Source organism: Olea europaea, unplaced genomic scaffold, assembly GCF_002742605.1.
Source record: "Olea europaea var. sylvestris unplaced genomic scaffold, O_europaea_v1 scaffold261, whole genome shotgun sequence".
Taxonomy (NCBI): domain Eukaryota; kingdom Viridiplantae; phylum Streptophyta; class Magnoliopsida; order Lamiales; family Oleaceae; genus Olea; species Olea europaea.
The window spans coordinates 351,034-369,590 of NW_019244422.1; the positions used below are offsets into that span (position 1 = coordinate 351,034).

General features: G+C 37.5%; 1 protein-coding gene across 1 annotated transcript; it reads right to left on the minus strand.

Moving 5' to 3' along the window:
• Positions 1-600: 600 nt before the first annotated feature.
• Positions 601-3,192, minus strand: LOC111383078 (DNA polymerase epsilon subunit 3-like). The gene is made up of 3 exons (XM_023007145.1): positions 2,909-3,192; positions 2,186-2,304; positions 601-984 (listed from the first exon to the last, which is right to left on the minus strand). Exons 1-3 carry the CDS (start codon positions 3,106-3,108, stop codon positions 842-844), a joined length of 462 nt encoding a protein of 153 aa, XP_022862913.1. The 5' UTR covers positions 3,109-3,192; the 3' UTR covers positions 601-841.
• Positions 3,193-18,557: the final 15,365 nt, after the last annotated feature.

Below are 18,557 nucleotides of genomic sequence, written 5' to 3' on the forward strand. Positions count from 1 at the left end.
CGTCCACTAGGGCCATGAAAGTGCTAAAGAACATTGAGTACTACCAAATAAACATCGGAAAGGATTGGCAATGGAAGTGGTCGTAGCTTCAACAAGGGAAGAAGCACCTCAATAATGGTGCATAGCTCCTTGTGAGCTTATATGTTTTTGTTCTTTCTTTTAGTTGTTTTGTTGGCTACAATGCAATCTGACCTTGTAAATTAGAAACATTTCTTGTTGGTCCAATTTCTTCTTTCCTTGCTATTTTACCGACATATTCTGCTCTCTTATTAACCTCAGCATTGTATCCGATTAATTTTCGTCATTCTAACTTATAAGCAAAGCCAAACAATCTACTTATGCACTTCAAAATCTAACAAAATTTTACATTAAACATAACTCAGTTTTTTGCATTTTGTTGTATTAAACCATCTACATATGCACTTAATACGTTATGTTACATTTTCCAAAACGTCGACTTGTTTCATGGTTTTACCAGTTCTTCGGCCAAAATATCAGCGACTACTCGAGCTTGTAGCAAGTATAAATCTACAATGACAGTACAAACAATCTCTCTCCAGTGTAAGCATAAAACTTAACTTGCAATTTATGGATGAAATCTCAGCACAAAAACACCATTTTAGGATAAGGAATTACAGCATTAATCAGACAGCCACAAGATAGTTACAGGTACATCCAAGTCGACTATATAGAGGTAAACCGACACGGGTAAGACTATTCATAAAAAGGACGATAAGCCAACATATTTTGTCAATATATGCTTACATCTTTATCACCTAACTAGAGCATCTGTGGAACTACAACGGACATTTTGCCCAACGCTTGGTGTGTTACAGTCGACCTATTCTTCACTGCTTTCATCTTCATCTTCTTCTTCACTTCCACCTCCATTTGTTACAGGTGGCTCTTTCATTTTACCTTTTTTGTTCATCTCCTTTGCCTTCAATGACTCCGACTTCCTTTTAGCATTCTTGCGCCTAAATTCTATAATCAAATAAAGTTAATAAAAGTAAAAAGGACATAATTAAAAAAATAATAATAAAGGAAGAAATAATAAAGAAATAAAAATTGCACTCATCTTGCAAATTTACATTCAAGATCTGAATATTTGAACTCAGGTTAAACTTATGTTGAAGGATCCTTTCAGACAAGAAAGGAAGAATTTTGGAAAAAAAAAAAAAGTCTACCAACAGACGCAACAATCTATTGCCAACTATCTATGACAACCGGTAACAATAATTCCAGGTAGCTCAGGGTTAGTCTCGATCGCTACAAATTTAGGTCAGCTATTCACTGGCAGTAAGTGATGGTTGTCCATCTCCAGTATGCGAATTGGAAAAAGAAGCTTTCACCCAAATGACTCAAGGTTCCTCGGAACCGTCTCATTTGGTCAGTGATTTACCTAAACCTTATGTTTTTATTCGTCAAAAAAGAAAACTCAAGTATGGTTGAAGGGTATGGTGAGGCTGCTCCAAAGCTCGTTTGTAGTGAAATTACTTGAACAGCAAAAGTTAGATGATATCTGCTGCAAGTGACAAAGTAGCACGGTTGCTATAATCTAGACAGCCAATATCCAATAGCCAAAAGCATCACTAACAGTTGAGCAAATAAATGAGAAAGAATAATCAGGCGAACTCATGTCCCTTTACGCGAGCCTAGGAAGATGAAAATGAATATTTATGATAAAGAGCTCACAGCCAAGGATGGGGAACTATTCCCATAATATTCCATGTTGGTAGAAACCGTCACTAGGGCACATGTGACTAAACGTTTAAAACATGATTTCAAAACTAATGAATGAAGAGCGCGTAAGTTGGTGAATAAGTGTGAACACGTAACAGAATTAGTTAGAAATTCACCAATCTGCCACTTGTCTTTTACCAAAAAGACCTAATTGCCCCCAAAACCCTAAAAAGAAATCTATAAATAGGTCCCACCTAGAAGAAGAGAAGTATACAAATTCGAATATCTCCCTCTCAAATAGCCTTTTATCCTCTCACTCCTTACTGAGCATCAGGTAAAGAGAGAATAGGAGGAGAAAGTCTTGGTTAGGTGAGAGAAATATGTTGATCATAAATATGTGATTAACACTAACTTAAGCTCTAACCCGAGTAGCGTGGCAACAAGCATGTCATTAGAAACATCAAATGAATAATCAAAAAATTTAATATAAAAAAATAATGACCTTCAAGAGAAGTTCTCAGCGGGGCGACAAACTCCGCAAATTCAATCTCCTCCAGTGCCTTGAATACATCTTCTGCGTTGATTATTTGCCTCTTTGACTCCTTACATACATCACTGGCTCTAAAATAAGTCACGAATAAACACCATTAATCGAACTGTTATATTCCAATATTATTAAACCAGTTCAAGAAAATAATTGAATACATTTTTTAAAATATTTTCTCTTATGTGAAGGAATTAATTAGACCTCCAAATACCAAATGCAGGAAGGTATAGAAGATCTTACCTTCAGAATGAGTAACTTTCACCAATAGAAAAATTATCATACTTTTTTCCTTAAAAGTAAATTTACTCAAAATGTAAAACTTTTTACATTTTTCATGTTCAACCTTGTTTGAATGCTTCATTTTGGCCTTTTCCGGCATGGCAGTAGCCCGTATGAAGAATCAAGCGGCTTCCTTTTTAGCATTTAAGCCAGACCAAACATGCTATTGACAACAAGATTGCCCCTTTAAAGTATTTTAAGCTTATCCAAACATGCCATAATAGGAAAACTATTACAGACGAAAAATAAATTCCAGAAACTAAATCCGAAAATTAATAAATTCCAAGCATTCTATAGCTCTAGTTAATCCCACTAAAATTTATTAAAAAAACAAAAACAAAATAATTACTCGTCAAAAATCAAAAAATATGTAATGGAAATGATTATAAGTTTGCTTACGTAGCGGAGAGGAAATGGATAAAAATTCGTGCGCTTTCGCAGAAGCCCTGAAGAGACTCGCGGAGAACGTTGACATCGGAATCCTTAGAGAGCTGTGATAGCTTATCCTTCACTACCCGGCGCACGATAGTCTTTGGCAGTTCATCGGCTTCCGATACCACTTTCTCTGTCACCACGACATCTTTCTCTTTCTCCGACATCTCTCCGTCTGTCTTCAGCGGCGCACGATGCTATACTGGACTGGGTGCGTTAGGTTGGGTGAAAGTGGGCTCCAGTTTTGGGCTTAAAATTGTTGGGTTACTCCATTTTTAAACTATTTTTTTGTGTTTCGTTATTTTGAAATAGTAAATTAATCGAGAATGTACAGTTAAAAAATAATAAAAAATTTTGAATTTACATTTAATATTAATTTATTGAACGTTTAATAATGCATTTTTTCGCTCAAACAGGACTTTAATAGTATCATATCATTACTTAATATAAAGAGAGCAACATTCCTTAACCTTTTCAAATTTGCAAACTTTATCCTAACTTTCAATTTATATCAACAAAGGTTTCTAACCTTTCATAAATAAGTAATTAAAGTCCAACTTGACGAAAACCATCTATAAAATCGTTAGTTGACCTGGAAAATACAAAAAAGAGGTATTTTGACTATTTTAAGTAAGAGTATTTCTGTCCATACAAAAATTTTCCTTTGATTCAAAAAAAGAAAAAAGAAAAAAGAAACCAATACTCCAAAATCGTCGCAGTTGTCGCTTATGTCACCAAACTACCACTATCTTCCTCCACCGGTTGCTCCTTAACAATGCTTGCCCTTTCTCATCTCCTTTATTCATCCCACATTAGCATAAAAAATAGTCACCAATTTTTTCCTCCTATTTCTTCGGGACTATTTCCTCAGCTGTCTTGCTAACATGCACCTCCTCAATCAAATTCTCCTCCATCACCACCAATTTTTGACTGTTGGCCCAAATTTCCCAACCCATATCACTGTCGCGTTGTTAACTTATGTCACCACCACCTGCATAACAAATTTATTGATCAACGATGTCCGGTTGGCTAACTAGCAATTTTTCTTGGGTGATGGTCATCACCAAGTGAAAGGTGATTTCAAATTCGAAGGTTAAAGGTTTTGGGTTTGATTTCTCGAATGAAGGTTTTGAATTTTTCTTGGGAACCTAGGTAATGGATTTCTTGTCGTTAAGTTCTTATTGAAAGTGACATTAGTAGTGGTGAGAAAGGGATAAGTGGTAGCATTGGACTGGGTGCGGCGTCTTGTAGATGGAGGTGGCTATGATCGACGAGTGACGAAGCCATCGTTGTCGTGGATCTGATTTTGGGGTGGGGTGGGAAAGATGACTTTTGATTTTAGTTTTCATTTTTCAGTTTTTTATTTTGTTATTTAATTATTTCATTTTAATTGTTTATTATAAAAATATAAATTTATTATTTTAACCTTTTAAAATTGGTCAAAATTTGGTCAACAACTAACGATTGAATAGATGGTTTCCTTCAAGTTGGATCCCTGTTGCATATTTATGAAATGTTAAAACCTTCGTTGACACAAATTGAAAGTTAAAATAAAATTTACAAAAATTGAAAATATTAGAGAACGCTCCTACAATTTTCCCAAATATAAAATCCACTTGGAGTCTCCAACCTTAGTGATTGTAATATTTAGGTTCCTAACCTACTATTTGTGACATTCAAGTATTCAACTTTGTCAACCCTATGGTCTTCACGTGATAGAAATCGTCTTTTTAATCGTTGGTGATCTTGTTTGGTGAGCACATCTGTTAACAAAGATTTCATCCTTTAATTTCACAACCGTGTGAGACTTCGTTATTAGCAGATCTGACGTAGCGGAAGTTATAGGGAAGATGAACAAATCTCACAAAGAAGAAAACTCACGAAAAATTTTATTTCATTCGAATCAATCTGCGGTCTCAAGAGGCTTACAACGTATTTATAACAAAAACCTATAAAATTCGGAAATTAAATATTAATAAGAATTTTTTTTTTCCAAAAATGGAATAAATCAAGATAATGACGGAAATTGATAGTCCTAATCTTCAGGATTACTCTCCAACAAAAGGAATGTAAATCCGAATTTTATGGAAAGAGATATTGCAAAAACAAAAATTACCATAAATAGCAAAAACGCCTAAACGAGGGACTAAATGATGGATTTTGCTCAAAATTGGCCTTGTGTCAAGGCCAAAGGCGCTGAGTTTTATTCATTGGCTCGATTCTGATCGAATTAGATAGCAATTCGTAAAAAATGAACCAACCCGAAGTTATCATGATATCAAAGAAATATTATTTCACCTTGCGAATGTCCCATTTTATCATAAACTCTAATCCTTTATGCACTTCATAATTCTCCCAAAAGTGGGAAAAATTCGCCCTCGAATTTGACGGGAAAGGAGCTTCATCATCATCAGAATTATTACCACGAAATGGCACCAAATGCTTGATATTGAACACGCCGGATGTACGAATATGGTTGGGCAGCTTCAAACGATAAGGAAACCTTACTAAATCGTGTTTGAGTCGAATAAGGAAACCTGAGATTTCGTCACATTTTTATACCATGCAACCGCATGGTATAAAGCCATGCTACCGCATGGTTCAGAAGTTTCAGCCCGGATTTTTCTTGTACTGCCTTGTGCAACCGCAAGGAATTATAACCATGCGGTCGCATGGTTATAGAAATTTTTTCGTCGAATAGTTTTCAGTATTTTGGTCATAATTTTCTCTCTCGATCTCCGATTGAAGTGATTCAAAGTGCATTGAGAAGAATACTCAAAGATATACATTTTTTTATAGAAATAGGCTTCCTCAAATTCTGATGTTTACTATGCCAAAAATGGATCTCAAGTAGAGACTAAAAATCACGAGCATAACTTTTTCGCCCGAAAGTTGATACTTGATAATACTTCGACCATATTTCATCTCTTGACTCCTTTCCTCATCCGATTGACCTCTAACACTCTTGAATCTTCATTCCATTTCCCGTCTCATCTATGGATTATTTGCAACTTGGTCCCCGAGCTATCATTTTGCCCAATTTTAGTCTTTTTTCGGCTCTTTTCTTCTGAATGTCACCATGTTTATCGGTGTTCCCTACAATTCACAAATATAACGAGATTAAGTCACAATTTAATCATTTTTCTCATTATTAAGTCATGTTTGTGATCTAAATAAGTGTGCAAAAACACACTTATTAAACCCCCCAAACTTGAACTATTGTTTGTCCTCAAATAAGATAGTGACTTAGTTCTAAACAAACATGACTTAATACCGTACTGTGGCTCAAGATTGGACTAAGTATTTGACTTTATGAAAATTTATCAGTGCAAAAATGACATCAACATTTACCTGTCAAATGCAAATCGACGTGTGTGTGTGTGAATTCATGCCAACATATCATGTTCATGCTGAATTTGAGTCCCGACCCCAAGTGGTCAAATGTATCATTACTCACTCGAGAGATACATAACCCCCCAAACTTATTCTTTTCACTCAATTATCCCCGGATTGTGTTTTAAAATTAGGAATTTACATAGCTGTAGTCTTTACCCTCTTGTAGTTTGGATTGATCTCACTATCACAAGTTTACATGTCAACAAGTGAAGGCTCTCCTAAGTTTAATTGCTTCGACACTCAAGATTAAACTAGGTTACTTGCCTCGCCTTAAAGGTATAGTTTCTTCAACCAAATGTCCAAGGGTTTTTCTTCATATTATTGCCTCTCTTTTGTTTTTCTCGCTTTTCTCTAATTTTTCTGAATTTTTTTTAATATCATTATCATCTTCTCATTTGCTTTCTATATAACCCCTTTAGCGAGCTTTAGGCCGGTCACTCCCAAACCAATTGGTTTTAGGGCACCAGGTTTTAAACCCTTGCAGGCTTATTCACTCGAGTTATAAAGGCTCGATCAGATGACTTTTTATTAACCTCTTTCCCTTTTGCTTTCTATATGACCCATTTAGCGAGCTTTAGACCGGTGACTCCCAAGCCAGTTGACCTTAGGGCACCAAATTTTGAAATATCCTTACAAACTTACTTGCTCGGGTTATAAAGGCATGAAAAGAAGTGTCTTATTCTCACAAATTAATTTTATGCCCTTATTGTTCTAGACATTTAGTTTCCAAAACCAACCCTTAATTTAAGATTTTCACCTAATCTTCACCTCACTGGTCTAGGTAATCCGCACAATAAAATTTCATGTACGAAGCCCCCGCTTATCTCAATGTTCACTATAATAGCTCAACCAATTCCAAACTGTCTTAAAGTGGTTTACGTGTTAATTCAATAAAGGGTTATCATTCTTTTCCTACTTTATGCTCAAAATCCAGTCATTCACCTAACATGTCAAGCATGAATAGTGTGCATAGATAATGTCAAGTATTGCATCACAAGTATTGGTTAATCTATTCAGCACTATATCCAAAGTTTATGAATTATATCAGTCCAATAGTCACATCATAGCCGGCAAGGCTATCAAGCCCACACAAGCATGCAAGAATGGAAATACAACAAACTGAATAAAAGGCAAAGAATTTTTTTATTTTTTTTTAAATCCTCGACAGGCACACGAATTGCAACAATTAAACATAGTTATTGATGAATATAGCCAAAATGACGAAATTATGTTCGTGTCCAAGATTATGTCACCCACCCCCAAACATAGATAATACATTGTCCTCAATGTGAAGATGAAATAAAAGTGTAAACAGACATAATTGAATGACAATAATAAACTTATGAGCAAGATGGAGTACGAGTACTCCCCTGATCAAGATGGAGGTGGTTAATGAAAATTAGGACCAGCAGTACCGTCTCTTGGTGGTGGAGCTGTGACGTTCTTTTTGACGGCATCGTAGTGCACAAATCTCCCAAACTTGCTTCAATGTGTACATTGTTGGTGTGCAGAATGCATAATTTATGTTTTAACATATGGTTTATATCACAAAAATGTGAATTACCAATGAAACTTCGCTCAAAACATGCACTTTGTTTAATTTGATACATGACTGATTAAAATAGGACTTCAACCTCATGACTCGTGCTCGGTGCATTGGAACTCGTGTGGACCATGCCTAGACGCTATGTGATAGGGATGTATGATCGATGACCTAAAACTATTGATAATGCAAGAAAAATGAAAATTTCCTAAACTATTGCAAAACGAAGTAAATGAAAGGATAGAAACTTGGGTTACCTCCCAACCAGCGCTATTTTATAGTCGATAGCTCGACTTTTGGCACAGGTATTTTATGGCACTTTAAATATCATGCATAGTTTGCTCAATATGGTCTTGTTTCGCACTGCAGTTATCCCCCGAATTTCATCCCTGTCTTTTTCCAAGTGATTTGTCATTCTCTCCTCATCCGTATGAAATCTCACATCGAATACCTTAATCTCCTTTGAATCGATAAGAACGGATGGAGAGTGTACTATATAGGCCTTATGAATGTTTGGCTGTTTTTTCAACTCAAAATTATGGGGGATTCCTATGTCAAGTACTTCAATCTGGAAATAGCTTTCAGGCTCGTTGGGGTATTTCATTGCCTTGAAAACATTAAAAGAGACTTGTTCCTCCCCCAGTCTCAGAGTTAATTGTCCTTGCTACACATCTATGAGGGCTCTTACAGTAGCTAAAAATGGCCGTCCCAATATGATAGGCACGTCTTTATCTTCTTCCATATCCAGGATAAGAAAATCCGCTGGGAATATGAATTTCTCAACCTTAATAAGAACATCTTTAATTATTCCTTTGGGATGTGTCAGTGACCTGTCAGCCAGCAGAAGTGTCACAGTGGTTGCTTTAGCTTTTCCTAAACCGAGTTTTCTGAAAACAGACAAAGGCATTAAATTAATGCTTGCACCGAGGTCACATAATGCTTTATTGAAATATACTTCACCGATTTTGCAAGGAACAGTAAAACTCCCTGGATCTTTTAGTTTTGGTGGAAGCTTATTCTAGATTCTGGCACTACATTCCTCCGTAACCATAACTGTCTCATGGTCTTCCAGCTTGCATTATTTGATATGATATCCTTCAGAAATTTCACGTAGCTAGGCATCTGGAACAGTGCATCAGCTAGTGGGATGTTGATATGGAGCTTTTTGAAGACTTCTAGAAATTTTTTGTATTGTTACTCCACTTTTTGCTTCTTCAAGCGCTGTGGAAAGAGAATCGGAGGCTCGTAAGGGTTGACTGTGACTTTGGTCTTAACCTGTGACTCTTCTGAATTTTCCTTTGAACTTGATTCCTTTACAACAGTCTCTTCTTCAGCGGGAGAAGATGTTTCTCCAATCACACCCGGTCTCTTGACATGGATTTCAAGCAATTGCACTCCACATCGAGTTGTAATGGCCTTAGCTTGCTCTTTAGGATTGATTTCTGTATTACTTGGTAAGTTACCTGGCGTTCTGCCAGTCAATGCAATGGCTAGCTGCCCCATCTGAGTTTTCAAATTTTTGATGGCTGCATTTTGATTTTGAAGTGTAGCTTCGGCCTTCTCCATGAATTTTCCTATCATATCTTCCAATTGAGACCTCTTCTCTTATTGTTGAAATTGCCCCTGTGGCTTATTCTGATTCTGGTTGCTCCAAGAAAAGTTGGGATGCTTCTTCCAGCTGGGATTGAAAGTCTCTCCATATTGATTGTGTTGCTGGCGTTGTCCCCACTGTGCGTAATCTTCTTGCTCAATTCCTTGCATGAGTATTCGGCAATCTGATGTTTTGTACTCGACTCCACATTCCTCACAATTGCTCTTCTTAGCTTGTGATGCTTGTGATATACTTTCTACCTTGTGATACAGAGAGTCAATTTTTGTAGATATTGCTGAATAAGCGTCCACCTCGTAGACACCTGGAGTTTTCTTTGGGATAGCCCTCTCAGAAGACCACATGGCTGATGTGGTAGCCATTCGCTCAAATAATTCCAATGCCCTATCAACTGTTCGTGTGAATATTGAGCCATCTGATACTGAATCCACCATGCTCTTATGGTATGGAAGTAATCCTGTGTAGAAGAATCGAATCTGGGTTTTTTTTATCGAACCCATGCTGAGGGCATTTTCGGAGCATGTTTTTAAATTTGTTCCAGGCTTTGTCAAATGATTCATTCTCTCCTTGATTGAATATTGATATATCATGTCTCAGCTTCGCTATCTTGGCTGGGGAAAAGAACTTTGTGTAGAATTTGTGTGCCAACTCATTCCATGTAGTGATACTTGCAACCGGGAGTGAATCCAACCATTCAACTGCTATGTCTCGTAACGTATGTGGAAAAAAGCGTCATCCAAAATCCCTTGGTATCTGAAATGTTGACACATATCTAGAAATCGAGATACGTGTGTGTGTGGATTCTCCTCGGCTTTACCATAGAATTGGTGTCCATTTTGAAACAGCTGTATTACATTGGTCTTCAATTGAAAGTTGGGATGTCCAAGTGGTGGATATACAATGCTGGATTGGTTTTGAATAACTTGAGGAGTCAAGAAGTCCCCCAGAATTTCATTTCCTTCATCCACTGCCTCTCCTTCGTTAGCTTGAATAATAGGATTGTTTAATTCGTTGGCCATTTGTACTTGTGCTTCGCGGTGATCTCTTTGTCGTTGATGAAAGGTGCGCTCAATTTCAGGATCAGCTGGAATCAATTATCCTCCAGACAATCGTGACATGCAAATCTGAGAATTAAAACCAGTATGAGCACTGAGATTCAAACAATTTAAATAACTAAAACACAAATAAATGATAATAACCCTAAATAAAAATAGAAATAAAAAAACAAAATTATGTTAGCAAAGTAAAAATTGAGTTCGAATTAGTGCCTCGAGAAATAAAATTAAACTAAACTCAATCCCCAGCAACGGCGCCAAAAACTTGTTTGCGAAATTATTTTCTTTCGATTTAAAACCACCGTAAGTGTACGGTTCGTTAACAAGTAATAAAGTAGATTAAATGAGTCCGAATATCGTCCCACAGAGATTGATTAGTTCAAATTTTACCTACCGTAGCCTTAACCGAAACTAAATTACCAAAGTAAATATAGACTTAATTGAACCCCAATTATGCAATTTTTATGATTAAATTGAAATTAATATGCAAAACAATAATTTAAAACTCTCGAATGAAATCAATTGTTGAGAATGTACGTTTGTTGTAATCAATAGAAATTAAACACACTAGGATCACGATTTCCCATGTAGTTATCACTTTAAACTCTAGTTTCACAATATGACAACATAATTCAATTGTTGACGAATCAATGTTCCTAAATCTATCCAATACTCTCTCGAGATGTATCAAACCTATTTCTACATAACATCGACCTATATTTCTATGAAAAGTGCATATGTAAAAATGCATGTAGTTTTATGAACATTTAAAGATTCACATAGGGCATAGCGGTATATTTCTATCCCCTATCGGACCCTACGATGATTTATATTATGTCGAATCTATTCCAATTCTCTCGAATGCAAGAATAAATCACCTAAACTCACACAATTACGGGCCCTTAATTGCGGAAACAATAAATGCATATAAATCATTCAAAACAAAAGAAATATGTTTTAATGTCAAATTACAAAACTAGAAAATTAAAGATCCAACTACATGGTGCATCGATCTCCTAGCATAATAAAAATCTAGCCTAGCATAATGGGAAATAAAGAAAAACAATAATTAAAACCAAGGAAGAACATCACCCAATTGATTCTTGAAGTGAAATCTTGAATCTTGAAGTGGATTGCCTTGTTCGTCCTCTCCAAATCCTCCAAAATTGTGTATATTCCCCTCGTCTTTATGTTTTAAGGTCGTCTGGTATTTATTGGAGGCGGAATTAGGTCAAGGAAGTCGTCCAAAACCTTACTAAATCGTGTTTGAGTCGAATAAGAAAACCTGAGATTTTGTCACATTTTTATACCATGCGACTGCATGGTATAAAGCCATGCTACCGCATGGTTCAGAAGTTTCAGCCCAGATTTTTCCCGGTACTGCCTTGTGCGACCACAAGGAATTATAACCATGCGGCCGCATGGTTATAGAAATTTTTCCGTCGGACGGTTTTCAGTATTTTGGTTATAATTTTCTCTCCCGATCTCCGATTGAAGTGATTCAAAGTGCATTAGGAAGAATACTCAAAGATCTACACTTCTGATAGAAATAGGCTTCCTTAAATTCTGATGTTTACTATGCCAAAAATGAATCTCAAGTAGAAACTAAAAATCACGAGCATAACTTTTTCTCCCGAAAGTTGATACTTGATAATACTTCGACCATATTTCACCTCTTGACTCCTTTCCTCATCCGATTGACCTCTAAAACTCTTGAATCTTCATTCCATTTCCCGTCTCATCTATGGATTATTTGCAACTTGGTCCCCGAACTATCACTTTGCTCCATTTTAGTCTTTTTTCGGCTCTTTTCTTCTGAATGTCACAATGTTCATCGGTGTTCCCTACAATTCACAAATATAACGAGATTAAGTCACAATTCAATCATTTTGCTCATTATTAAATCATGTTTGTGACCTAAATAAGTGTGCAAAAACACACTTATCACCCGCATTTGTCGCCTTGCCCTTGGCCAAGTGACAAACCCGACAACGCTCCACAAACTTGCCAATACCTTTGCTCAATGATAGCCAAAAGTAAGAAGCATCAACAAGCTGCAATGTTCGGTCATGACCCACATGGCCCTCATTATGCAACTCTTGAATGATCTTCAACCTCAAACTGCCATCTAGAATACACAACTGATTGCCATGAAAAAGAAAACCATGAACCCATGCAAACTCTAACTGCGCACCCTCCTGCAACTTCTGAATAACATGGGAAAAGTATGGGTCAGTAGCATATAAGTCACACAAACTGTCAAAACCTGGAACCTCCACTTGCATTTCTGTAAGGAGAGTTTGGCGCCTACTCAATGCATCTGCAATTTTGTTACGGGCACTTGCCTTGTGCTTGATCACAAAAGTAAATTGCTGTAAGTAAGCAATCCAAGAGGCATGTTGAGCAGATACCTTATCTGAGTACGAAGGTGTTTAAGGGCGTCATGATTCGTATACAAAATGAACTCCTTATGGAACAAATAGTGACGCCAATGTCGAACGGCCTGGACTATTGCATAGAACTCCACATCATAAGTACTATACCGAGACTTCGGGTCAGAGAGCTTCTCACTGAAATATGCAACAGGGCGGTTGTTCTGACTCAGCATATCACCAATACCCACTTTCGAAGCATTACAATGTAGCTCAAATGGTTGGGTAAAGTCAGGCAACACCAAAACTGGAATAGTAGTCAACTTCTGCTTAATCAATTGGAAAGATGACTCTACCTCGTGAGTCCACCAAAACCTACCATCCTTCATGCAATCTGTGATTGGTGCCATGATGCTACTGAAATGCGGTATGAACCTGCGATAGAAGGAAGCAAGGCCATGAAAACTCCACACCTCAGTGACAGTCTTGGGCTGTGGCCACCGACTTATCGCCTCTACTTTAGATGTATCAACTGCTAACCCCACCTTCGACATCACATAACCCAGGAACACCACACTATCAGTAAGAAATGAACACTTCTTCACTGCAGCATATAATTTATCCTTGCGAAGAACTGAAAGAACTTCCCGAAGGTGTTGGACATAATTATCATTGTTAGCACTATAAATTAAAATATCATCAAAGTAGACCACAACAAATTTACCGATGAATGGGCGAAGAGCCTGATTCATGATCCACATAAACGTGCTGGGCGCATTCGAGAGGCCGAAGGGCATAACTAACCACTCGTACAATCTTCCCCTCGTCTTAAATGTGATCTTCCATTCCCATGTCTGATCCGAATTTGATGGTGCCCACTCTTCAAATCAAGCTTGCTAAACACACAAGCACCGATAAGCTGGTCCAACAAATCATCCAGGCGGGGAATAGAAAAGCGGTAACGCACCATAATCTTATTGATTGCCCTATTATCCACGCACATGCGCCACGTGCCATCCTTCTTCGACGTGAGAAGAGCAGGAACAGCACAAGGACTAAGACTCTTCCCGATGTGTCCTTTTGCGAGAAGCTCCTCAACTTGCCTACGCAACTCCTCATGTTCAGTGGGGCTCATTCTATAATGCGCTCAATTAGGCAGGGTAGCACCAAGCACCAAGTCAATCTGATGCTGAATATCTCGCAGTGGTGGTAATCCATCTGGAAGCTCTTCTGAAAAACTTCATGAAACTCCTTCAACAGTAGTTGAACTGCGAGAGGAACTTCATGCTCACTGTCAATCAACTTTCCAACTAGCACGTATACTACCCCAGACTCCTCCATCTCCGTCTCGAACTTCTTTCTGGTCAATAAATTGGCATTGCTCCCAACTGTTTGTACTGAACCCTTATCCGATAGTAACACAATTTTCTTTCCCCCAAACAGAAAGATGTACATGTTGGTATATCCATCATGCAGTGAGTGCCTGTCAAACTACCACGGCCTCCCTAACAGTAAATGACATGCATCCATTTCTACCACATCACATAAAACCTGATCCTTATAGGTAGGTCCAATGGAGAAGCCGATTCGAGCACGTTGAGACACTTCTACGTCATTGCCTCTTTTCAGCCAGGCTAATTTATACGATTTGAGATGTTTCTCAATCTGCAAACCCAGCTTCTTAACGACCTCCTCAGCCACCACATTCTCGCAACTACCAGAATCAATAACAAATTTACATACCTTCCCTCCAACAGTACATGTCGATTGAAAGATATTATTACGCAACCAATCAGTGTTATTCTCCAAGGGGTCAGGAAACTCCTCCTCACCACCAGTGCCTGACCCATATCACCAACCACAAACTCTTCCTCTCCTGCTGCTTCTTCTATGCCTTCACTGTCAAATACAGGCGGACCTTCATAATTGTCATTCCCTTCATCAACAAAGAGTCCCCTGCGCGGGTTTTTGGGATACTCAGACTGCCTATGGCCTGTAACTCCGCATCTAAAACAACGAATACCAACCCCAGGACGTGTTGGTTGTTGGACAGGATTTGTTCTAGGAGGACCAGATTTAGCAGGATTACCAGGACGTGTCACCTGCTGTTGTGGGTTACTGGAAGAACTTCCTGCAATGAAAGGACTAGTAGTTCTCCTGGACTGTTGCTTCTCTATCTGTATTGCCCTCTGATGTGCTTCAGAAACTGTCATGGGATCAAACATATTGAGAGTATCATGTATTTGGGGACGAAGACTACCTACGTACCGTGACCCCAATTGCTCCTCCATCTCCATCATCTCGTTCCACGTAATCAACATATAAAAATTCGTGGTATAATCACTAACCGTTTTCCCACCTTGACGTAGATTCTGCAGTTGTTGGTACAAGATCAGCACATAATTGTAAGGTAGAAACTGTTTCTTCATATGCTTTTTCAATTTGTCCCACGATGCAAGCTTGGGTTTCCCTAACCTGGATCTCGTCACCTTAGTCTGTTGCCACTACGTCGCTACTCGCCCACGGAGCCTCGTCACAACGAGAGGCACACACTTATCGACAGGAACCTCCTTAAACTCCAGGATCTCCTCCACTGCAGTCACCCAATCCAAAAATTCCTTTAGACTCAACCCACCATGAAATTCTGGAATATCAACCTTAAATCCTGATTCCCAATGTCGGTTGTCCTCCTGACCATCCCTTCTCCGGCGAAATGGCAGATCTAATGGTTGTTCAAGCGGTGCAAATAGGTTCTTATCATCGGAATCCTCAAGCTGTTGGGCTGCAGGCGCAAGCTGTTGCGTCATAAGCGCAGCGATCTGCTGTGTCAGCAATTCCACTTGTTGACGTAGTTGTGCGATTTCATCACGTCTATGTACCTCCTTTATCGGGGCATCACGAGCTTCAGGATGTCTACTTGGCGCCATGGTGAAGGAACGATTTCGGCTCTAATACCAACTGATGTAGCGAAAGTTATAGGGAAGATAAACAAATCTCACAAAGAAGAAAACTCACGAAAATTTTTATTTCATTCGAATCAATCTGTGGCCTCAAGAGGTTTACAACTTATTTATAACAAAAACCTAGAAAATTCTGAAATTAAATAATAATAAGAAAAAAAAAGAATTTTTTTCCAAAAATGGAAAAAATCAAGATAATGACGAAAATTGATAGTCCTAATCTTCAAGATTACTCTCCAACAAACGGAATGTAAATCCGAATTTTATGGAAAGAGATATTGCAAAAACAAAAATTACCATAAATAACAAAAACACCTAAACGAGAGCCTAAACGATGGATTTTGCCCAAAATTGGCCTTGCGTCAGGGCCAAAGGCGCTGAGTTTTATTCATTGGTTCGATTCCGATTGAATTAGACTAGGAATTCGCCAAAAACGAACCAACCCAAAGTTATCATGAAATCAAAGAAATATTATTTCGCCTTGCGACGGTCTCATTTCATCATAAACTCTAATCCCTTATACACTTCATCAACATCTCGATCACCTTACTTCACACACGAGATGAAACACGTTATAATGCAAGGTCGATGTCAAAACCTCATACAATAGTGCAACAGTCATATGTAATTTGATGCTCCAAGTGAAAATACAATGATTTAAGTGAGAGAAGACAAATGGATAGAGTTTTTTGTTAACTTGAATTTTATAGTGGTATTTATCCACAAAATGTAGGTCAATAGTGTTTGAAACCTTGGTTTTCTTACATGTTTGAAGCATGAAAGTGCCTTTGATGGTTGTTGTTCGCAAATATTTCTTTCAATTTTAAATCTCACCGCAAGTGTACGGTTCGTTAGCAAGTTGTAAAATGGACTATGAGTCCAAGTATCGTTCCCACGAGGATTGAATTAACTCTAATTTAACTATTGTGACCTTAACCGATACCAATTGAGTAGAAAGGTGATTAATTTTGCAAAAGCCCTAATTTTGGGAAAAATCCCCAAATTTGAAAACCCTAATTTCAAAATCAAGAACCCTACTTTCAAAATTTCACTAAATTGATAAATCAAACTACGAATTAAATTGTAAATATGCAATGTTGTAAATTAAATTGTAGAAATAAGTTGAAATAAAATCATTGGGATATCGAATCCCCATTTGATTTCTATAAACCCTAATTTCACAAATCCAATTAATCAATGGAAAATTGTCAATTCAATGTTCCTATGCCTATCTAATATACTCTCTCGATATATATTAGATCTATTTCTGCATATCATCAGCCTATATTTCTATGGATGATGTAGCATACAAAAACGCATGAAATTCTATGAACAATTACCGAACTGCATAAAGCATAAGGGTATATTTCTATCCCCTATCGGACCCTATGTCAATTTATATATATCGAGTCTATTCTACTTCTTTCGAATGTAAAGAATAAACCATCACAATCACATAATAAATGGCCAATAAATCATGGATTCAATCAAAACAATATAAATCAAACAATTTATTCCAAAGACAATTTATATTAAACTCATGAAATATAGGAATTTATATGAAAATCAAAGGTTCATCGACTCCCAATGAAATAAAAAATTAGCCTATCATATTTTGAAGAAAATTACAAAAATTGAATAAAGGAGAAGACATCACCCTATTATAATTGATGCTTGAAATTTTCAATCTTGATGAAATCCTCCTTCTTCTTGCATAATTTCTTGGATCTTGATGTTATTGTGTGCCTCTTTGCTCCCAAAACTGTCTACCCTTGTTCTGGACGTGTTTTAGGGTATATATAGCGTGTCCAAATTAGGTTAAAAAAAGAGTTGGAGTCGAAAAAGGAAACTGCAGAAACGCCCCGAAATTATACCTATGCGACCACATAGAAGGATCCTATGCGGTCGCATAGGTCACTTGAAATTCACCAATTTTTCCCTGCATCCATCTATGCGACCGCATAGATGGTTACACTATGCGGTCGCATAGTTTGTCCATCTATAAAGTCCCTTGTTGCTTCTTTTGACTTCTTTCTTCGATTTCTTCATCTTTTCAAGAAATTTTATCCTCCAATTGATGATTGACACCATCAAATCTCATGCCACTCATTTGGCTCATCTTTCGTGTATTTGCGCTTTAGTCCTCCAACTTTCAATTGTCTTCATTTCAGTCCCTCTTCAATACTTTCTCCCTCCAATTGTTTTGCTTTGTCCTTAAGCTCATACTCGGCATGTTGTTACTCTCGTTTTGCATTTAGCTCAACTTCTCAATATTTGCACCTTTGGTCCTCGAACTATCACTTTGTTGCGTTTTGGTCCTTCTTCGGCTCTTTTCTTTTGAATTCCACAATTTCCATTGAAATACCTACATTGCATGAATTTAATAGGATTAAGCCACAATTCAACCATTTTATCCATGTTTAAGTCATGTCTGTGAACCAAATAAATGTGTAAAAACATACTTATCAAATCCCCCAAACTTAAACTATTGTTTGCCCTCAAACAATGCAGTGACTCAATGCTAAACAAACATGGCTTAATAGCTTGCCGTGTCTCAGGATTGGAACTTAGCATTGACAATAAAACGATATCAATAGTGCGAGAATAAAATTAACCTTTACTCATCAAATGCAATACTCAACGTGTGTGTGTGAACTCATGCCAACATATCAAGCTTATGA

Coding starts and splice junctions, on each gene's coding strand:
- LOC111383078 (XM_023007145.1), bottom strand. CDS start 3,108: ATGTCGGAGAAAGAGAAAGATGTCGTGGTGACAGAGAAAGTGGTATCG. Junction 2,305..2,908: donor ATCCATTTCCTCTCCGCTAC/GTAAGCAAACTT, acceptor GACTTATTTTAG/AGCCAGTGATGTATGTAAGG. Junction 985..2,185: donor GCTGAGAACTTCTCTTGAAG/GTCATTATTTTT, acceptor ATTTGATTATAG/AATTTAGGCGCAAGAATGCT.